Here is a 23,793-nt window from a genome sequence, read left to right as displayed (position 1 = left end):
TTGTAATAAATGAGCATTAGTTAGCTTAGACCCGAGGCCTGCCTGCAAATGAATTTCAGGGCAACTTCTGGCAGCAGACCCCTGGGAAGGTCTTCAATTCTAATGCTTTTGCCCCAAACTGTAACCTCTAGCAAAGCCAGTCAGTCGTCAAGCTCCTTCCCTGCTTTGGGAAGTTTTGGGAACACCACCACCCATTCCCACACTGTAAGCAGGTCTCCACTCAAGCTCTGATTGGTATGATGAGTTTGTCATGATTTGGAGTAAGGACCAAGACAAGGCAGCATGGCCACTTTCCAGCAATGGGACCCATAAGAAATCTGGGACATTCCACAATGAATAGATGCCTTTCAGCGCTATAGCTGAGCCAGTCAAATGCCTGGCCTGTCCTGTGTACGTTTTGTTCATGTGACGCACTTTGACCAGTCCTCTCAAAAGCACAAGCCTATCAAAATGTCTCACTGTATCCCAAATACGCCATTAATACTCTGCATTCTTGCAATATAAAAAGGTACATTTCGGGAGAAGGCTGTGGTCAAAAGGGTGAAAGGACAGTTCTAGAACTTCGGTTACCTGCGCAAATTCCTCCCAGGAATTGCTCCATGTCCAGAAGTGGGCCTTGAACATGCCGACCCTGACGGCCATCATCTCGTTGCCACGGTAATAGAATATTGGCCTGTAAAACGAAAAAAAGAGAAGGATGGAGGAGAGTTGCAGCCGCAGGATGAATGCTCAGTGTCTGAAGGACCGCAGCAGAGATAAGCAAGACACGCACTTTAATGGAGTCAGGCTTGCGACTCAGCTATCAGCCACGGCCAGGCTGCATCCTAATCGGCTACGATGCAAGCTTTTCAATTACTCTATTTTTGGTCAAATGTTTCAAGTTCAGATATCTGCCTTGTGTAAAAAAAGAAACGAAGTCCAGCAGTACAGGGCTCCATGGCTAATCAGAGGGCGACACACCGACACACCGACACACACACACCGACACACACACACACACCGACACACACACACCGACACACACACACACACACACACACCCACACCCACACCCACACACACACACACACACACACACACACACACACACACACACACACACACACACACACACACACACACACACACACACACACACACACACACACACACACCGGTGGGGGTCGCTCCACAAGGTGAAGTTGCTCGCAACGCATACCACATGGCAATCCCACTTCGCTGCACTGCTCCGAAGACACGCACCTTTAAGCCAGGCCACGAGGGCCACTGCCTTTGATACTGATCGGCTGTACCGAACATCTTCTGATCAGAAGAGAATTGCGCACTTCCAGTGTCGAGTTCAAGACACAACGTCAATTCTCAAACGCAGATCATGCTCTCATTCCAGTGGAAAACCCCAATAAGTCTGTTCAGATCCAGCAAAAGCCCTATGTGTCATCCCATTACTTCCACCCCTAAGCATCTCTGCTGCTTCACCTCCCTCCACCCTGCTCTGCATTGCTTTTAGATCCAGTGCCAGGAAGGGACACAGCTCTGGCCACCATCATCACTATCAGTACTGCCTTTACTTGTTTACTAATAAAAGGCTTTCTTTAGCACGTAGCAAGCATACACAGACAAACAAAGCACCTTTCACTTGTGTTTAGACACCGTGATCTTTTTCTGTATAGGGCCGTGGGATACAGGAAGCACATGCCTGCAAATTGATGCGGCATTAAATAGAGTGGAGGAGACTTTTCAAATGGACTCGGGCCACATTAAGCCCAACCCGCCTTACCGCCACTTTTCACAGTGGCTTTAAAGAAATGCTGCACAATGCAGGGATTTTATTTTCCGGATTCAACTCAACTCAAGGACTGGATGCGCGCTTTTGGTTCTGCACCTCAAATACCGATATCTCTATTCCATTGATAAAGTGTACCTTGGCTTGGCCATGCCTATTTTTTAATCAAGTGTGATAACCCGAATTGCCATTTTATTTTTAAATCCCTCATGCACCACTTCAGGTAGAGCTGTCTTGATTGTTTGACAGTCGCTAGCAGTACAGGAGTGAAATTGGACGAACTGACCTGCCTAGCCTATGTACAATTCATCGCCTACCCCTGTCCTAGGGCCTGGAGAAGCAGCCTGGCAAGGGAGCCTTCCACCAACGTTGGTTCCTCAGCTTACTGTCTCCCTCCTAATGTCTGATGATCCAACTTGGTCCCCACTATCCACTGTAGCCCCCATTTCTTCAGAAATCGTATTATGTTACGCCATGTCAGTTTGAGTAGTCCATCCACTCATTTTGTATGCACCAACACATTAGCTGTTGTCCCCTTCTGTTGTCATAGATGCTCTCCACACCCTTCCCAGTTTAGTTGGCAAACCATGTCTCAGTGATGGGCCAAGCCTAGGGATCTGCACTGGGTCTTCGGTTTAATTTGCACAAACAGGTTCTCCAGTGGCAGAATAGTCCCTATGACACTCGGTGTGGAGTTGAACAAAACTCAGATTATGCTGCGGTTATGGGATACTGCAGTTTGTCATGGTATGCTACACTATGAATAGTGGAGTTTTATCAATGGGAAACTGCTGCCATCATAGAAACTGGGAGCACACAGGCATTGTCAAACAGAGACAGACACAATGGGCTAATGCAGACTGGAACTATACTGTAATTTTAGAATTTGGGATTATACTGGAACCATGCAATACGGAAACTGAAATATACTGAAATTAGAATATGGCAAACTGGGAGTGTAATGGAGCTTTGGAATGGTAAAATACTGGTCTAGTACTGAACACAACAGGAAACACTGGATTAGTATAGAGGAAACTGGGAATATGATTTTATAGTGAGCACTGTATAGAAAATGGAGTGTTGCATTGTGAAGATATTCTGGAATTGCGTAAAAGTAAACTGGGCGTTTAGTGGGATTCCACAAACTGGATTGTAAAATGGGACTAAATTAACATTCTGGCAAATGAGAATATATCCAGATTATGTAAACAGTAATGATTCCGGCATTAAGCACACTGGGATAAATGTGTTGTCAAACTGAAGGTTCAGAGATGTTGTCAAACTAGAAATGTATAAGTATTACGCAAACTGGAAATATACCAAGACTGGATACATGGGAGTAGGCTTGGATTATGCAAACTGGGAACATTTGAACCAGGAGTATATTGTGATTGCAAAACAGCAAATTTAATGCAAACTGACCTACAGTGTTCGGCCAAACTAGATAGAAGTTCATTAGAATTATGGAAACTGGAAAGTAGAAAACTAGCATTAGACCGTGAATCCCAAAATGTGAATTTACCCGGATGGTTAATCAAGTTAGGAAAATAAGATCTGCAAACACATTTTAAATATGAAATTATAATAGCGTCAGAGAGAAAAACACTCTACCTGCATTCTGCAAACTGGATTGTATAATGTATAACACTGGAATTGTGCAAACTGGGACTATATGAGATTTGTTAAAGTGGGGATACTCTGAAAAAACGGTGAGGTTACTGGAAATATAAAATTGGTAATATTTCTCATAGTGCAAACCGTGAATAAACCGGCATTGAAAAATTGGTCTATACTGGATTGAAATCATTGTGCGAGGGATGCATGTGAGACACACAGACAGTATCTTGCATGTGTGGTTGGCATGGTGTGACCACAGGCAGGTGGAAAAGGCGCAACGTGCACACGTAGGAAGTATAAAGGGCTCCTGCAATTAGAGTATACTCGAATTTTGCAAATTAAGAATACAAGCAGATTGCCTAATAGAGTGTACTGAGATTGTGCAAATTGGGTGCATGCTCAGATTGTCAAATTCGAAGTACACTGCGATTGTGCATGCAGGAAATATACGAATCATACAGAATTACTACAAACTGTATATGCAGGGGTTGTCAGACTGAAAGCAGATCCGCAACATCAAACCGGGAAATTACTAGGGTTGCAAAAACTTGGATTACTGGCAGCCCCTTTCCATGAGGTCAGGCAGATGAGGCTGCTACCCGATAGTCCCCCTGGTGGTGGTATTCAGTGGGTAGATCTGATTGGAGGGGAAACCAGTGACGGCCATATCGGGAGAACGTGGTATTCCTAGAACATCCCCACCTCTTGTTCACCTCATCCCTCTCCACCCCAACCCTCCCATGCCGTGCATTTCTGTAGTAAAACAGCAGTAGAGAGTACTGAGACGAAGATCTCTAGTGAGTTACAATATCATAACTCAGTCAGAACTCGGACGAGGAGGAAGCGCAGAGAGGTGCAGATCACCTACACAATCACTTTGCCCATTCTAGTGGTTCTACAGCCGATTGGAAGGAGCTGAGTTAAAAGCAAAGAAGAACTTGCCGAAGTGTCAAGCCTGCTGTGGTGGAACCGTGAGACGGAGTACATTCAGGGAAGGAGAGAGGCAGACCGGGGAGCCAAGTGAGAAGGTCGCTGTCAAGCTGGTCCGGTGTGCAGGGACGATGCAGTGAGGAGTGAGAAAGACGCTCCTGACATCCCCGAAGGTCAGCAACCATGGAGGAACGGTCCCACGCCAACAACAAAGAAGCAAGCACGGCAGGGCCACAGTCATCCAGAGAAGAGAGAAGGAATCAGGGGAAACCCCACCACAGATGGCAGGCGCACGAGACATCCCAAAAACATTGCAGACCACGAAATAAGGTACGATGACGAACGGGAGGTGCTGATTGCTCTGTAGAGTGGCAGAGACAATTCGAGGAGGCAAGCAAGCCTAAAAAGCCACATGAATGGATCTGTTGAAAGTCAAAAGACATTCAGAAAGCCTAATCAAGAGAATAATACTTGGCAGAACAGCAAACCAAGCTTAGCAGGGTACTGGTGAAAACCCACAGTGCGAGTCTGGGACCTGCACCTATATAAAGAGAACTGTGAGAGTGACATACAATAAATGCAGTACTTGCAAGGCGAGTAAAACAAGTCTGTATGTGACAGCTTGGAAGTGCATCCAAGCTATTCCTCTTCATGGCAGTGCCTGGTAGGAAGAAACCAGGTCTGCCAACCCAGGCCAGAGACCTACCACAGCTTAGGGAGTGCATCCAAACTATTCTTATTCATCGCAGTAACTGGTGGGTGGACATCAGGTCTGCCAAACAGGGTCAGGGACCTACACCAGTTTGGGACTGCATTCAAACTCTCTATTCTTTGCATGATTGACGGGATCCAGGTCTGCCAGTCAGGGTCAGGGACCCAGAGACAGAAAAGAAACCTGAGACGGGCCAGCTAGGGAACAACGTTTTCCCTAACAATTGTTGAACTGAATTTGAAGCCTTAAACACAGGAAGGGAGATAATCCCCAACACTTTAGGAGCTGAATATTCCAGAGATGTCTTTTGTTCAGGAGAAGGGAGTCACTCCCTTTGGGCTAGAAATACCTTTTTATTTAGTTTACAACTTAAGAGTGTGAGGGACAGAGTTAGGATTCTCACATTAGACATTGGGACTTTTGCTTTGGACATTCTGAAACTAGTTCTTTCTGAGAAGAACACATTCTTCAAGTCAATCACTGTTAGTTGTGTGGCTTCTGATGGGATGCTTCATAATATTGTCACGGGATTGGGAACTAAGGGAAAATTCTGCTTCAACAATATTTAGAGGGTGCAAATCCTAAATAAAACGCCACAACTCCTCTCCCTCCCCCCGCGTCACATTCTTCACTGGGTGCACAGCTGTGTTGCATTGGCACTCTAGATGGTACTAAAATTCCCTCTTGCACTAGGGGTATTGCTTTGCCCGTGGTAGAATCGCCCCTGGCTTCGATTGGATTTTGACTGCTCCCACCCCTTTCAACAGGCGAACGTCATATGGACTGTTGGTCCATAATATGATTGGCACCTGTGCTAGATTCACCTCAAGAAATGGTGGTGTCTTTTTCATCAGAGCCATTCTCTGTCGGACGTCCCTGTACTTGATTCTCATCGAGTAAGTAATGCTCATAAAAATGGTTGTCTCAATATCTGAATATTCATCTGCAAACAGTTCTTCGTCTGTCAGGTCAGTCAGTCTATGTCCTTCTCCTACTGCTTTCCAAGCTCTGCCTGTATCATCAGTCCTGTGAATCACTATTCTCTCCTCCCTTACTATGACTGTTTCCAGTTCTAATGGGAATACATGTCCTTCTTCCTCATCCACATTACTGAATACTCTGAGGGATGCAGAACCAGAAAAAGGACACATGCAACAAAACTATTTCTGAATAATTGTGTTTATTTAACTTCAAGATAACCCCTCACCTGACACTATTGCTATGGGGGAATTCCCTATCCTTCCTACTTAAAGTTAAGGTGCTCGTCAGAATGCCTCGTCAAAATAATCAGTCCAAACCTATACTAGCCAACTAGCCCTACCACTAGAGAGAAGAAAGGAGCAAAATCAATAGGAGGAACAGCAGTAAGGCTTGGTTTGCTGTATTATATACTAGTGTAAAAGCCCCTATACACAGGCTAAAGTGAGTAAAGGAAGACATTTTAAGAGTATAAATATATTAGGTGGTATATTGTAATGTAATTTATGTTAATACAAAAAACATTTTTTTTATAAAGGATCTTGCTCCTTTTAAGTGGAGGAGTAGTAACCTCAAACAAAATCTCTCAGAATCGGATGAAAGATGAACATGGTACATACGGCCAATTGTTGTATCTGCTCCTCTTTGTCTTGGATTCTACTTATGGGTTTTGGAATCAAATGGATAATGTTGAGGGATGTCAGAGTAATACAATTCACGTGCAGCATGATTCTTTTCATGCAACTTGAAGTATGCTGTTAAAATGGTATCCCTGTCTTGGGCCTTTTCTGCAGCCAATTGTATGTCATTATTGAAATGCACATTTTGTTTGCCTGGAAGATGAACCTGAAGTATTATTATTGTATGCATAAGGCAACAGCTCCCTTTAGCAGTGATAACAGGTGAAGCGGGCAGTCTCTACTGTGCAACTTGAAGTTTTATTATTGTATGCGTGAGGCAACAAATCCCTCTACCAGTTTAACAGACAAAGCAGGCAGTCTCGACTGGACATGACTGCATCAGACAAACATACATCTGGCCTTTTATTATATAGATTTCTTCTTTGCCCCAAACAAATGTCTATACACAACTTGGCTCTTCTCTTGGTTCCCCACATGAGCCTCCGGGCCACAGTCCGGTTCAACGAAAATTCTTAAAGACTGATGCGATGGAGGGGATATTTCTCCTGCCTTCACTGACCTTGCTCCCCTACACAATCCTTATAGATCAAAGTAATGATTTTTTCGTCTCAACTGTCTCAAATAAAAGGTTTGTTATGGTTCACTAAAATAACAATGGAGATTTCCTGGGTCTCTCCCACTTTTGTTGAACAAACTCCAGAAGTTGATATGTGTGAGGAACCAGGAATGAGACGCAGACACAGAGGATTCATGGTATTGGTTATAGACTTTTATTAAATAATAAAGGACTTTGAACATGCCTCACTGTCCCTAATCTAGGAGGTATTTCCCAACCTCAACCAAAACTAAGGGTCTGTCCTATGCCAATATGTCTGAAGCAAAGATTTCCAGTGTCCGAAATCTATCCTATCCCTTGTATTCTAAAACAAACTGTAAGGTGTTAAAAGTATTGTCTTTGGCTTGAAAAGTGCACACATGTTCAAGTTAAAAAAAAAGGTATAATCCAACACAAGTTACAAATGGATAATGTTCACAGTACCTAGGATTGGCTCCCTTCCCCATGTTTCTCTCCACCAAAACAAAAGTTCCAAAGAATAACAAAGTTCTTTAAAGCCCAAGAGGATGACCCCATCCTTGACTTGACACTTGACTGCAGGGGAAATAACTCTCTTCCCCAAGTTTTTGCCACAATCAATGTAATTCAAAACCCTAAGGGCATGGCTCTTCCTTGGAATTCTCTTTTCAAAGTGCCACAACTTGTGTTCGGGTCCCAGATCCGTAAAACACCAGATATACTCTCCTGCCAGGTTTTCTCATGTAGTTCCTTTACACAATTTGAATGTGTGTCCCAGTCTCACAAGACACCAGGTATTCTCTCCTGCCAGGATTTCTCCCTTACACAATTTGGGTGCGGGACCCAGACTCGCAAGACACCTGGTATACTCTCATGGCAGGCTTTTTCCATTACACAATTTGTGTGCGGATTCCCAGAGTCTTAGGAAAACCTGGCAAACTCTCTTGCCAGGTTCTCTCTTTATTCCTGTATTTCTTGTATTCACACAGTTCCAATATGTTGTATCATTTTTATCAAAACGCAGCATCTCAAACCCACTTTCATTTACTTCTGTTGTCAAATATCCAGACACCGGGTATACTCGCCAGCCAGGTTCTCTTCATTCTTGTATTTCTACTATTCACACAGTTCCAATATTCTGTATCACTCTTATCAAAGTTTTGGGTCTCAAACCCACTTTCATTCACTTTATTTATGAAATGCCCCAGTCACCCTACCTCCTTGCTTGGGGTCACCCGACCTATGTAGCTGGCTCTTATCGGTACTTGATGGAGCTTCTGAAGTGCCCCAGTGACACAGCTTCCCTTCTCAGGGCTCACTGGTTTTCTTTGGCGTTCTCCAGACCTCTTGTGGCAAACATATAGAAGCGCCCCATCATCCCGCCTCCACTTTAGGGGCTTACCGGCTTCGTCTGGCAGCTTCCATGTCCTTTACGGCTCCCGCTTTGCTCCTGGTATTTTTAAATCTTTGTTGAGCCAACTAGTGCCTTTTGACACCTCGCTCTCGGATGCCATGTTTCTCTGTGAGGTTCGTTTTCAGGTTTCAAATGGAGACTTTTTTGCTGTGTCCTCTTTTGGATTTTAGTTTCAGTTCATTCCTTTTGGTAACTGTTTTGGATGCCAAGTGATTTACTCTCAGGCTGACATCTGGTGACCCCATTTGGAGCTATCAAGGTACTTTCCCCATTTAGCTTACTTATACATCCTTCGTGCCCACTAGCCCTGCCTTTTTAGCCCCTTTCTCGGGAACTCTGTCTGTCCGAGGGTTCATTCAAGTTTCTGAAATAAATCTTTCACTCATCCCCTTTCTCGGACTGGAGTTTCGTTCTCTTTCGTTTTTGAATTTGTTTTGTAACAAGTTGTCCCCTTCTTCAGGTATATCAGCAATTGCCCCTAGCACTATACTGTAGCTTGGCATCAATGCGTTTGACGCTCCCCTTTTTGTGCTGCAGAACGCGACCACCAGCTTCCCTGGCCAGCCTTCCCACCGTGTACCTGGGATCCTGTGGTCTTCACTCCTGGGAGGAGTGGCCGCTCTGTCGACTGCTTCTTTCTCAGCGGGACGCAAATTTCTTGCATCCGGCAACGGCAGTCTTCCTTATGCAATGGTGGCCTTGTTTTTTCTGGCTTCTGCTCTCGGTCTGAGAGTTAGGACCTTTGCTCCCCCAGCATCACTGGATTCGGCTGCGTCCGCAGGTCTCTCACCCACCACTTAGTCTTGGTGTTCCTGCCTCCAATGTGCATCTGTTCCAAGCAGCAGGGTCTGCTCTGCATGTCAGGTCTTCAGGTCTGTGCTTGCTGGCGCCTGCGCCGGCTCTCTTTCCCTGGTTGCTATGTGCGCTTGTTCTTTGTAGTTCTCCACAAAGAGAAGCACTGTCCCATTGGTCCTGTGAACATATGATTTGGGAGGGTTCAACGGACATTCAATCCGGACAAAGGCCCTTCGGGTCATCATAATGATCAATTCCCATGTAGACTGGAATTTCAGGGAATTTCATTTTCTTTTGAGATTGGGAGTCCTTGTCCACAAAGGGGGAGTCACTCCCAATGAAATCCTGCTTCCCGAAACTCCAACAGAGGATTTTGCGCAGTGGACTCACCTCCCTAGTCTGAAAGGGGGTGGCTCCCCTTGGGAAGACAGGACAAATTCCCTGGATTCATTGCAGAGGGTTATAAGATATGATAGTTTATTTATATAACGCCTATACACAACGTGTTTCAAAGCGCTTCAAGGCAAGGGAGGGAACAAGGGAAAATACAATCACATTCTTAGAGGCCATGAACAGTAAGGATGTGAAATGAACTATTGTACTCGGCCTGACGACATTTCAGATAGTGCAAAGTTAAGACCTAGATAAGGAAGGGAGGCAAGAGTGGGAACGAAATGGAAACAGACAGGCGACTATCGCACTAGGCCTGATGACATTTCTGGTAGAGCCGGAGAAAACAAAAGGTGAGGGAGAGGGGTGCAGAAAGGGAGGGGAGGAAAAACAAGCGTCTATCGTACTAGGCCTGACAACATTTCAGATAGTACAGGAGGGGAAAGGGGGAACAACAAGTAAGGGGAGGGAGGAGGAGACAGACAAGGTTGCTATCATACTAGGTCCAGGGACAATTCTAATAGAGTAAGTGCATAGAAGAATGTAGGAGGCAGAGGGGAGGGGAGGGGAGGAGAGAACAGAGAGTAAGCAGTCAAAAAGAGTGTAGAAGCAAGAGAGGAGAGCGAATACAATTGCAGAAGTCAGTAGTAACACAATATTGCAAGCCAGGATACAAGATGAAGATGGGAAAAGCATGATTCAGGGCCACCATGAGTACAAGATGCAAAGGAAGTCCAGCGTGAGAGTTGAGAAAGGGTGACACACTGTGAATCAATAAAGTCCATAAAAGACAAATCAAGCATTGGCCACAAGACGGTAATAGGGAAACCAGAATGTATCAGAGCAGACTCCTGCAGAAGTAGGCTGGAAAGGGATAGGGGGATCAGGGTAGAAGAATCAAGCAAAACAGGCAACACCTGTGCGAGAAGGGTGGGGGGCACAAGGGAACAGTTTTTGCAAACTGCCAGGCTTTCCTATGTGAACAATCTCTGTTACCTCGAGCTGAATGTGCACGAAGCACGTGGTGATGTCTCAAAGGTGTTCCGAAGACCGTAATTGTGTAGATGCTAGAGCAGGCTCAATGGCCAGATTATTACTGATATTTTAGCACTATTAATGTGGTCATTCTGTATATGCATCCACTTGTGAAAATCCTGACATTGTGCCAGTCAAAACCTAGACATATAGTAATTTCACAATAACTACAGACAGCACAAATCAAATCGGGTCATTGCTTCAGCAGTAAGCCCAGCATAAATTGGGCCATTGCCCCAGCATAACAACAAGCTATCAACTTGTGTCAGAAAGAGGTTTCCGGAGAAAGTGTGATCTTTAGCCCTACCCAAAACTGTTACTGGATTTAAGCCTGCCTAAGGAAATCCAGCCCAATCTAGTCAGCCTGCAAGCCCAGAGCAGACAATTGCTAGAGGCAGAATATTTACTGTCGTGTCCCTTCAGGGCTTAGACCACCCTAGGGAGCATTGGTCTCCCTTCTGCCTGGCACCACCAGCAAAAATTAAACTTGCTGAAAGAGGGCAGTTTAGGACAGGAGAAGAAGATTTAACTAAACATAACAAACCAGCCATGACATGCTAACTGGACATATTGGAAACTGAAAACTATGTGTTAAATTGGTGTGCTGGAAACCCTCCATGATGTGCCAATTGGGTGCAATGGGAACCAGCAGTGATCTGCTAATTGGGGACAATGGCATTTCATAAATGGGCATAATGTAAACTTGAAATGAGCTACACAGGTTTAAGTATTTATAAAATAATGGAGTGAATAATAATTTTCATAAACAAAAAGTGACTTATAGTGGCATTGCCATTTAGATGTAATGAATTCTGTTGTCCTACAAGGATAATACAATGTACAGTGCCACTATGCAGAGAGAAAAACTGGACCGAATGAATTACTAACGCCAGGCTTGAGACAGCTAACTATCCCTGCTTCTTTTGCTCAGCACTTTCCACTTCTCCCCCATCCATGCACTTTTCCCCTTTCCCTCTCCCATGCAGTTGCGCGTTCTCAATGTCACTGGGCCTAGTAAGATCGTTGTGTTTGTTCTCCCTTGTTCCTCTCCCTTGCCTTGTCGCGCTCCGAAACACTTGTGTACGAGGGCGATACAAATAAAATATCAATTCAATTCAATTCTTATTTTGATAATAGAACTATCGTCAATTAATTTCAATCCAAATCTGTGCCAACTCCTGCTATTCTTGGCATGAGCCCCCCTTATCCTGCACATCAGATAATGTGCTTTCAATTGCTCACCCACTGCAAGCACATTCTGTGCAGCATCTTGTGGAAAGTCAGCAGTCCAATTTCAGGCATAATTACACATCAAACACCTCAACCCTAGCCTGTCACTCTTTCCTTCTTGCGCACAACACCTACAAAAGTCCAATGGGTTACAGGATTGCTCTTCAAAACGCACCTGTCAATAGTCTTAGTCAGCAGTAGGGCAGGGGAGAGGTCAATTCCATCAATCTCTCGGTCGCGGGGTGGATCCAGCCCTGCCAAGGATAGGCTTGTGGTGAAGAGGTCCATAACATTGCCCAGCTGGTGGCTGACCTGGGAACGAGTGAGCGAGAGTTAGGGAGCGAGAATGAGAGCGAGAGGGATGAAATAGAGGAGATACTTTCTGAACACATATTTTATAGACCCACACCACACGTTATGTTATGGGTACCCCTAAACCACTCCAATGCTGCTCCAAAGCACACAATCTACATAGAATGGTGAAGATACAGGTATGAAGATAAGCTAAATATTATTCAAATAGGTTTATTTAGAATGTTATTTTTAAATTTTATTTTTAGTATAACATAGCCACTTAAGACTTTCTATACATTATACATAAGATACACTAATATGCAAAATATAAAAGTTTTCAAATAAATACATTGCATCAAATGAGATATAACATCTTACTGCCAGACTACCCCAACCCTCTCAGAGGGGTAGGAGAGTTGACGCAACTAAAATGACATTCATGAAAGCTGCCTATGAAGGAGAGCCTTTAGCCAGTCACGATGTCTAGAATGTCTTTGCGGTCTTGTATTACATGACCAACATGTGGTGTCGTATCAAAGTCACTCCCCATGTATAACATTTCCCAGATCCATTCAAGGCCATTGGTGTTGGTGCAATAGCCTATTGCCCACATCGTTCTTTTCCAAACAGTGACCACACTACGCAATTCAAGCATTAGATGTTTAGTGGCTTCAGGCATCGTTTCACCACATAATCTACATGCTCTCATTTTACTGTCCAAGCCCAGCCCAGCTCCCATGATCTCTAAGGTGTTGCCCAAATAAGAGGATAGGTATGTCGTTTGAACTGTTGTGTTAGATACTCTCCACTATGTGATTTATCAGCTAAATCGGTATCCATTTGTTTCCGATACGTTGCATAGATAATGCTCTTGAAAACATGTCTGTATCATGGAATAGCAATGTGAGTGGGATCAATTGAATATTTATGACACATTGAACTAGCTTCGGCAGTCAGACAAGAGACAACAAAGACACTAGTGTTCATATTAATTGCATTTGAGATAATTTTCAGAAGAGAACGATCAGGGCAATTCACTAGTTTCCAAAAGAGGCTCATATGACGTAATTTCAGTTGTCCAATTATACTAGTAAGGCTCAGCTCAGAGTACAAGTACTCAGCCGATAGGCTGCTGGGACATTTTGCTAGTATCTTTAAGCACATACCTTCAGTTTTCCTTAATTTGGTCAAGTGTTTGTCTCCCAATATTTCCGCACCATATAAGAGCTTAATCTCCACACTGAAACTGTTGGTTGTCTTCATGACCATCAGTCTGGCCTCAGAGCTGCCAGAAGCACAGAAACTGCTCTCCTGAACATCCGAGAAGACCTGCTCTCCAACCTTGATTCTAACACCCCCTGTGTCCTCATCTTGCTTGATCTCCCCTCTGCCTTTGGCACGGTCAACCACGTGATACTGCTCAAATGTCTCTGTGATAACTTGGGTATCACCGGTCAGGCCCTGGCTTGGCTGACCTCTTTCCTCTCTGACCAACCATCCCAGGTCCGACTGGGATCCTTCCTCTCTGCTACCTTTTTCTCTACCTGTGGTGTCCTGCAGGGGTCTAACCTCTCTCCTTGGCTCTTTTACCTCTACCTGGCACTTCTTGCCCACCGCATTGCCGCTCTCTGCCCCAACTTTCAGTGCTATGCTGATGACACTCAGCTCATTTTCAGGTTACCTTCAGCCTCCTCTTCTCCTTCCGTCATCACTGACTGTCTGTCTGCTATCCAGGAGTAGTGTGCTGCCAATGGCTCTGCCTTAATGCTAGTAAGACTGAGATTCTCCTCATCGGCACACCCACCCCCTCCTTTCCTGTCACACTCTGGCCGGCCTCCCTTGGCGCTCCTCCTGCTTCCACCTTTGAGGTTAAAAACCTCAGGGTCATCTTCGACTCCACACTCTGCTTCTCTCCTCAAATCTCTGACGTCGCTAAGAAGGCACACTACCAACTCCACCTCCTCAGAGGTATTCATCCTTTCCTCTCATTCCTCCAGAAGCTCACTGTTTCTAGAGCTCTGGTTCTCTCTAGGCTGGACTATTGCAACAGCCTCTTTCCAAATCTGCCTGCCTCTACTCCCGGCCCTCTGCAACCCATCCAAAACAGGACTGCGAGACTTGTCCTTGGCCTCAAGCCCAGGGATCTTATTTCCCCAGGACTGAAATCTCTGAACTGGCACCCAGTGGCTGCGAGGATTAAGTTCAAAACCCTTTGCCTTGTCCATAAGGCCTTCTGGGGCCTGGGGCCTCAATATCTTCAACTCTCTCTTCCTAAATATCTTCCTTCTCAAGCTCTTCGCTCATCCGCCTCCAACTTCCTCAGGGTCAGTCGCTTCTCCAAGCAACAAGTTGGTGGTAGATCTCTTTCTTTAGCTGGGGCTTCCCTCTGGAACAGCTTCCCTGAAACTAACTTGAGGAGAACCATCTCTGGTTCCGGAAGCACCCCAAAACCTTTCTCTTTGCTTCTGCTTTTTCTCCTCCTCTCGTCTGCTGACCTCCTGGTTGAAACAGCAACTGCACTGGTTACCTGGCCACCCTCTGATCTCAGGCCCAGGTCCCTCCCACACCAGTCGCACACGCCCGCACCGCCTGCCCGGCAAACCCACCCACTCGGAGACTGTTTCTGTATCCCTACAGTCCCACTACCAGCACTTGACAGCCAATGTCTGCACTTCCTTGCACTTGCCAACTGCTGGCCATTATTTTTACTTGTGTTATTATTCTATTCCCATGTATTGCACTGTCCCCCTCCCGCCCCCGCACTTTTCCCCTTCCCCCATCCCATCCACTTGCGCTATCTGAATGAAACCTGGCCTAGTAGGATCGTTGGCTGTCCTCCCTTTGTTCCCCCTCCTTTGCCTTGTTGCGCCTTGATACACTTGTGTATAGGCGCGTTATAAATGTTGGACTTTTGGCCTTGTAAACTTGGATAACTGAATTCAAAGAGTAACCGATATGATTCCTGGCAAAGTTGCGTATAACCCCCAATTGTTGATGCACTTTGGTCTCCATTTTATCCAACTGGGGTTACCAAGACAATTTACCATCCATGGTCACTCCTAGGTAATAATATTTAGTAACAGTTTCCAGTTTATGTAGCCCAATCGTCCAGATATAACTGCTTCTAAGTGGGCGGGTACAGGGGTTAAACATCATAAGCTTTGTTTTGATTGTATTGTTAGTCAAACCATTGTTCTTAGAGTACTGATCTTGTTAAGCTTGTGTTGAAGACCTTTAGCAGTGTTATCAAGCAAAATAAGATCTCTGTAGTCATGCCACTGCACTTGACGAAAACACAATCTAGGTGGCAGTGCTTCGTTAGTAACCAAGTTGTCGGCAAGGTAGAGATTAACCAATGTGGGGACAAGTATGCATCCATGCTTGAGGCCTACGTAAGTCAGCATTAACCTGGTAACCTTCCTGTTGATCAATAATCTAACTTTAACCAAGATCTTAGTATCCTGCACAGTAAGCATTTTTACTAGGCCCTAAGGTATGCCCCATTTGATTAACTTTTGCCACAAGATGTCTAGCTGGACCATGTCAAAAGCACAACTGAAATCTACGTATGCTACATATGCCATCTGTTGCAGCACTCGCCAAGAATATTCCATGGTAGGAACTAAGGCCAGCAGATTGACGTACGGTTCTGACCCTTTGCAAAACCCTGTTTGATTAATGGGAATTATTTTATAGTGTAGGGCCGAACTCCTTTAGATGGACAGAGAGCAAAGATCTTCAAAGGAGCGTCGAACATGGCCAAAATACTGTTGTTTTTGGGACAGTTGTGGAGTCCCTTCTTGTATAACGGAATTATTATACTATCCAATCAGGAAGATGGTAAATTACCACTCAGGCTGATAACTAGTAAGTTAAAAAAATAAGGCATGTAGCAAAGCAGCCCACCATTTAACTAGAGGATAGCTGAAGCGGCAACGTATTCGCCTTGGAAGCAAGACAACACGAAGCAACACAGGTTCGATCCCCGGGTCCGCGCTTAGAAACCTTTCGGTATTTAAGCGTGTTATAAATACACAACTATGACAAATAAAAAAAAAACAATTAGACAACTAAAAAACAAACAATTCCTGTAACAGCGCCTCAATGCCCGCGGGCTGTGTGAGCGCTTTAAAAAATGCAAATAAATAAATAACACAGCCAGGACTGGAAGCCCGGGAGTTTTTTTTGTGATTTGATAATATTAAGTATATGCTTGGCTTCTCCATGGTACACCTGTCAGGGGTGAAGAGTTGACTACTTTTAGGTGGTGCTTATAGCCCAATAATTTCGCCAATGCGTTGTTCCCACTCAGATTTAGACTTCGTTTATGTGAAGTTAGAGTTTTTCCACTTTGCGACTTAGCATCACAACTGGACTCAGAGATGCTTCCAATTGCTACTGAATACCGCTTGTATAGATCTTGGAATGTTAGATGACCAAAATAGCTCTAGCAAGCACTATTAAAGAGTTTGTTGGCAATGTGGGATAGGCTTATGTTGGCTGTGTTAATGTTATTAACATTTCATCTGATTCTGTTCAATCTCGTGATAATATGTACGTTACCCATCATGTTATAAGTGTGGCAGGGTTCATATATCCCAAAATATGCAATCAAAGGGTAATGATTACTCTCCTCTCATGCTGTAATTGTAAGATCCACCTTAGATGAGGGGCTTGCCCTCATCTTTAGAGATACCCTTTCTGTAAGACCTATCACCACGACTAGGGCGGACAACTATGAGATGCTATGCACCAAACTCACCTCCTCTTCCACCAACTCACTGAATATCTATATTGTCTATGGCCCGCCCGGCACCACTGGCTCATTTGAAGAAGATCTCCTACTCAGTAGCATTAAGTCCACGTCAAAGCCACTTCACTGTCAAATACGCTCTCTGACCTGGGATATATACACTGGTTCACTCCAGATCTCCAAGTACTTCGTACAAATAAACAACAATTAGAAGTCACCTGGAAAAAAACACCAGATAAGACCACTAAAGCTGCCTATATTAAATCGCGAAGGAATACAAACTCGCCATTGTAGCAGTCAAATCCTCTATTTACAGCACTAGAATCTGTAATGCCACATCCAACTCCCAAGAAATCATCAGTATTCCTAGAGAATTTGAAACCCCAGCTGCACCCTCATCCACGATAAAGAAGGATGAGCTATGGTTCTCTAGCATTCAAATGGTTATGAAAGCTCAAATTCACCTACTGCAGGACAAAATTCTGAAACAAAAGCTCATTCATTCTAAAACATCTACTAAGTGCAACACACGTCTCCCCCCGCCCCTTTTACCTCACCATTTCACTTCAAGGAGATCTCTGTTGAAGAGGCCACAAATATCATTCGCAAACTGAAACCGTTGAGATGCAAGGCAGATATCTGCCCTCCATCCATTATCAAAGACTGCGCGGACACACTAGCCCCCTTCATCACCAGTTTCATAAACTCCTCTTTCTCAAGGAACTGTGTGCCGCCAGCTTAAAAGAATAATGGGTCCTCCCATTACTCAAAAAACCTTATCTTGACCCTACCGCCCCAAACAATTACCGATCGATCACCACAGTAACCTTCCTGTTGAAGATTCTGGACAGAGCGAAATACAACAAATACAATTAGTACCCCGCGCTCGCTGTACACCAGGAATACTACATGTGGATTGGCTCTTTTCCGAGCCATAGCACATGGTATTCCTGTGTACGTTAGTGCGTCCCGCGCATGCCGGATACTCTGTTCCCGGCGAGGGAACCCCTTAGCCAATGAGGAGGCTCGAAATGGGGCACTCCCTGCTCCGAGTCTCCCCATGGCTGGAGGCTGCCTTCTTCCCCCGCCGGGGACTCAGGTAGGTTTTTTTTTCCCCCACCTCCCTCCCCCGCAAACTACCCCTCCCCACCCTCCCAAACCCACTTACCTTCTTTTTTATTCTTTTCTTAGGAGCGAACGCACTGGAAAAACTTCTGTTCCCAGCGCGTCCACTCCCGATGGCCGCCATGGAAAGGGAAAACAGACTACGTTTTGCATTTTACGGTGGCCATTTTTTTCTTTTTTTTTTCTGTTTCGAAACGGCAGCGTTTCGAAACAGAAAAAAATGCCATTAGTATCCCGGTCTAACGGGCCAGGGTACTAATGGCTATAAAACACTCGGCAGTGGGCCAATACCGCCCATGGTAATGCCCCCGGGGCTTCATTAAGGCCCTCGCTATGCTTGGGCCTGTAACTACGGTATAGGCCCGTCGACTCGGGTCTTATTGCCACAATACAACCCTTCCTGGACTCTAAACATATCTTGGGGAAACGCCAATCGTGCTTCCGACTAGGTCATGGAACAGAATCTGCACTATTAGATGTAAAAAATCAATTGGATAATTTCAGAGATGAAGGGAAAACAGCCCTACTCCTTCTCCTTGACCTGTCGACTGCCTTTGACTTGGTCACAATACTTTGTGTCACCACCTCTTAACAGCAGCCAACTTTTCCGAAGAAGCTAAGTCTTGGGTTGCATCATTCTTAGAAGGAAGGTCCATGAGAGTCTTCTCCGACCTTGCCAAAGCCCCACCCGAATCCATCCCTTGTGATGTCCAGCAAGGGTCATGCGTCTCCCCTACCCTCTATAACATTTTCACCAAACCACTCTTTGACCTACTGGATGACCTCGGCATAGTCTACACCAACTATCCTGAGGATACACAAATTCTCCTCCCCCTGTCCGGGTCATATATAGACGACGCCACTATGATCAATTAAATCTACCCCACCATTCAATATTGGATGGCCTTGAAGAACCTGACTCTAAATGATGACAAGACGGAAATCTTGGTAGTAGGGTCACCAACAATGCTAAAATAACTCTCACCTGCATATTCATCCTTCATGATTGACAGCATCAAAATCCCTGTCTCAGCAGCTGTGAAAACCTTGGGAGTGTATCTGGATGCCAGGCTCTCTCTCTCAAAACAAGTTAACGCGATCGCCTCCTCAATGGCCTACACAGATAAACTTCTCAACGCAGCAAGACACTTCCTCTTCCCTACGAACTGCCTGTCCATTGCAAGATCTATAATAGGAGCCAGACTTCACTACTAAAACTCCCTCTTTGCAGGCACTTCAAAGAAAAACATTTCCATAACGCAGGTAATCCAGAACAATGGGCTACGCTCAGCGTTGAACATTTCAAAAAGAGACCATATATTTGCAGAAAGAAAAAAGGCACACTAGCTACTCATCCAGGAAAGGATCACATTTAAAATCCTCACCATCACACACAAATGCCTCCTAAACACAGCTTCAGTATACATATCTCAAAAAATTGTTAGTCATCAACTCCTGGCTGGTTAGAGCACACACATGCCCACTGCGTCGCTCCCCCAAAAGTCAAACGTGCCAGAGGAGGATGGGTGAGCTTTCCATCCATAGCAGCAGCTCAATGGAATGCCCTCCTGCCTTTTCTAAGAGAAGAAAAAACTCTGACACGGCATTCAGGAAAAACCTAAAAACTTGCCTCTTTGTCTAAACCCTGCAGGACAGTCTATCGAACATTGCAGTGGCTTAAGAATTCGATGTTTTCTCACAGGGACTTCTCCACTCCAGTCTACCTGTGTGATTACATAGCATTCTCTGTTTTCGGTCTTGCTCTATGTAACCTTGCCTCTGGTTGAGTGTTCATTGTTTATTAAGTACTGTACCAAGTAACTGGTTCGCAACAGCGCCTTGATACCTACGGGTTTAGGCGCTTTACAAATGCAAATAAATAAATAAAATTATATTTTAAAAAGTGCACAGGAGATCAAGATATAGTCGACTGCAGAGGTGCAGTTGGCAGATGTCCAAGTATAATTGTCCAGGCTAACCCCTTTGCAATGGCCATTCATCATACACAGGCCATAAACGGCAAACTGTTTAACCCATTCTATTCGACGCTTGTCATGACTGTTTTGACATAGAATAGGAGAGAGTAAGAAGCCAAGTCAGCTGGTATCTTAAAATTATAGTGCTCCAGCACAATACAGTCATGGCTGGCTAGGTAGGTCTCTAATACCTTTTTAAACTGTTAAATTAAAGAATAATTTGGCTTACGTCCCGGGGGAATTATATATATTAATGATAAAGATAGAATGAGGGCGACCCTCTAGCAAATGCCAAGTAGGAAGGCCTGCAAGAATAGAATAATCAGAAATATCTAGCTCAATCAAATTAAAGGTGTTCTGAACGCTTATAAGTAAGCCCCCCTTGAGTTGCATATTACCCTTTACAGCTGGCCATTGTATGTTTAGTCTGCCATCAAGTTCAACACCTTGGGTAAGCCATGTTTCTTGTAAGGCAATGATACTAAATTCATCGATTTTGGATAATAGACCAGTGGCTCCAAACAAACGTGCATTCGTGTGTGTTCCAAGAAATTACCTTTATATTAGTAATTGGAGGGGAATAAAGACAACATCCAGTGCCAATCTTGATCCACAATTCTATGTCTGCTGGTGGTTATCAAAATGGAATCCAAAGCCGTAAAGGTGGTCTTAAACCCTGAACTCCCTATTATTCTGTGTGTGATTCATGGTTTTATAGTGCGAGTGTGCAATATGTCTGACAAATCAATAGGATTCAATGATTTATAAGAACCACAGGGCCATTAAACATATTCAATACCTCAATCGTAGCCATGTCCAGTAAACTCAACTTCATATGAAAGGGTGAAATCTAACAGCTTCAGAAAAGGTATACACCCTTTAAGTGGTCAGATTTGTGTCAACTAGTAACTCTACTGTCTTGATGTGAGAAGTAGTAATGATATGTAGAAGTAAGATTTGATGTAATAAGTGTAGAATTGCTGGCCAGTTTAGAGAGTAGTCTCGGCTAACACAGAATAAGCTCTGAATTCTTAAGGATTTTATGGCAGATAGGTTCTACGAGTTTCGTGCTTGATTATGCACATTTTTTCCAAAGCCAGAATTAGTAGCAACACCAGAAGCAGGCCTCTTTCTCATCTCCAACATCACACCTCAGATGCTGCAACCCAACAGTAGCTCAATCAATATTTTATACCTCAGTTACAATCACTATTGGCGAGAACTCTGCCAACAGGGTTCATGTTTTTGATAGAAACATCATTTTTGTTGGATGAATAAGATTTCTCTCGCTTCAAGCACAGAAGTATTGTTGTCCGAAGCTTTGATTATTTTAGATTGCTTCTATTGAGGTTGCTCCAATGTAAGTTTTGTTGGCAATTTCAGTATTAGTGATGGGCATATATTGACATAAGTCATTTAGACCAGTCTTTTATTAGGTTACTTTTCCTTAAACTTGTTAATTCTAGATTTTTTATTCAGGCTGGTCATTGAAAGTGTGGTCACCTCTCCTGTATCGCTAATAGGTTATAGAGCAGAGGAACCTCGGTCATTGGTCACCAGTTTTGTCAGTAAAGTGTTGGATTGATTGGCCAGTAAAGGCTGATTCACCAAACTACTCTTAATTACACAAGTTCCCTTTGTCCTGGCTGGTCCTTGCCTTGTGGCACACCTTTTTAATTTCAATACCGTTGTACCTTTCCCATTAATTGAAGTTGTTTCCCTGGTGCTATAATCATCATCAGCAGGCTTCACTGCCACATTCGCCTCACCACTTAAAGGATCGATCTCTGAAGCGTCTGAGTCTTTGATTTTTGGAATGCTATTATGTATTGCTTCGTTATTACCGTGGACCAAGATTAAGGAGCTTGCATTGTTGTAACCAGCTCAAAAACTTTGGTTAGGTTCCATGTAAGTCAAAATGGTATTATTTATAATGCATGCCACGTTAGGTAGAGGTCTTGGAGGTGTCAACTGATCAATGATGGTGTTTAGTGAAATCGTATGATCAGTCAAAGTCTTAAACAGCTCCTCCCATAGCTTCCCCAAAGAGGTGAGTAGATAGTCGAGAGCTCATAGTTGGGGTTGTGATACACTAATATTATCGTCGCTCTGGCTAGTTATATCACTGATATTATTTTCAGCAAAATCACCATTCACAGAGAGTGCAATTAAGACTAGGTGACGGAGGTGTAGACAATACACTAATGTTAGCCAGATCCATGTACAAGTGATGTACTACAATGTCTTTCCTTGGGAGCCTATTAGTGCACTCCAGGGTAGATTGTGCACATCTGATAGAAGACGATATCGTTTGCTCCTTATTCAGGTTGCTAGATGGGGCAGATGCAATCTTCTGTTAAACAGGTTGACTCATTGTCACCACATCTACAGTGATGCTAGGTGAGTAGCCTAGGTTCAGCGAATCGATCATTCAAATATTGGGGTAGCTAAGGCAGGCTTGTCCTTTCGATGTGTTGCAACACCGTTGTCAAGAACAGTAACAACACTGGGGGTGGATGTACTTTTTTCAACAGAAGTCACAGTAGTGTTTGTCATTTTGCTACCCAGCATGCCAAAGAAGTGGACATGCGCTCCTTCAGGGGGAGGCTCGGAGAGTTAGAGATTTCAGAGATGGATTCAGTCAGAGGAAATAATTAGCATGTTATTTCAGGTGGTACTTTTGTGTTGAAAATGTCAGGATGTTTCGCCTTAGTGAGGCAATTTGCAGATCTAAGCTGCCTACCTGGTTGCACATGTTGTGAAGACTTAGTAGTATTAGGGGAGCTTATCTTGGGCACAGGTTCTCCATTTAACTGATCAGCTGCAGCAGCTTTAGCGGGAATATGGTTGAGACAATTCTGGTTGTTGGTTTGCATTAGCCTGCATGTCTTGATGGTGACGTTCTTTCCGTGTGCCTTCGTATCATCGAAGCATCGCTTCAACTTCAATGCTGCAATGTCTTTTATCCAGGTGTCACAGGGCGGCTCAAAGGGCTGCAGCTGCCGAACAGTCACCGCCTCAGGTAACAGGTGGGGGATTTACACGGACCGCACTCTTGAGCACAAAGAAATAAAATGAAGTGAAAGGTTTTAGGTTAATTTAAACTGTGCACCGCTGCCATTTTTATGGTCTCTAGGTACTCTTGTGGCTCTGAAAGGGAAAGCGGGGTGGGTTGTTTAGGGGAGAAAGAAGGAAAAGAGAGGTGTTGTGCTAGGCTGTTGCTGCGCGTAGAGCCAAGAACAACTGGCGTCTTTGTCAGTGTGTTTTCTAGGAGTGTTTTGTTGTGCAAACCAGAGACTTATTAGGGCCAGATGGGAGACATCCAGTGTTTGACTTGACAGGTGTTTAAGCTATTTGGGGGGTGTGGTGGGGGGGGGTTGCGAGTTGGTTTGAGACATGTGCAGTTTGTAGCGAGCAGGTTTTCTCTAGCAGTCTGAGGTGCGTATGGCCAGTGTGTGGTGATTGAGGGTGATTTGAAAGGAAATTAGTAGGTTTTGGGGTATCTAGTTGTGAAGAGCCACTGGGCACAGGGGCACCTACCTTTAT

General features: G+C 44.4%; 1 protein-coding gene across 5 annotated transcripts in view; it reads right to left on the bottom strand.

Moving 5' to 3' along the window:
• The window catches only part of GALNS (galactosamine (N-acetyl)-6-sulfatase), a 613,875-nt gene that overhangs the window by 228,520 nt on the left and 361,562 nt on the right, over positions 1 to 23,793 (bottom strand). For all 5 annotated transcript variants that reach the window (XM_069635767.1, XM_069635758.1, XM_069635793.1 and 2 more), the window contains 2 exons: positions 12,275 to 12,411; positions 571 to 673 (listed from right to left, as the gene is read on the bottom strand). In XM_069635767.1, the coding sequence (XP_069491868.1) occupies positions 571 to 673; positions 12,275 to 12,411 (240 nt within the window). The remainder of the gene's footprint in view (positions 1 to 570; positions 674 to 12,274; positions 12,412 to 23,793) is intronic.

This window comes from Ambystoma mexicanum, chromosome 1q, assembly GCF_040938575.1.
Source record: "Ambystoma mexicanum isolate Mex_15411 chromosome 1q, UKY_AmexF1_1, whole genome shotgun sequence".
NCBI classification, from domain to species: Eukaryota; Metazoa; Chordata; class Amphibia; order Caudata; family Ambystomatidae; genus Ambystoma; species Ambystoma mexicanum.
The sequence above is the reverse complement of the archived record's forward strand: the minus strand, read 5'-3'. Positions and strand labels throughout refer to the sequence as shown.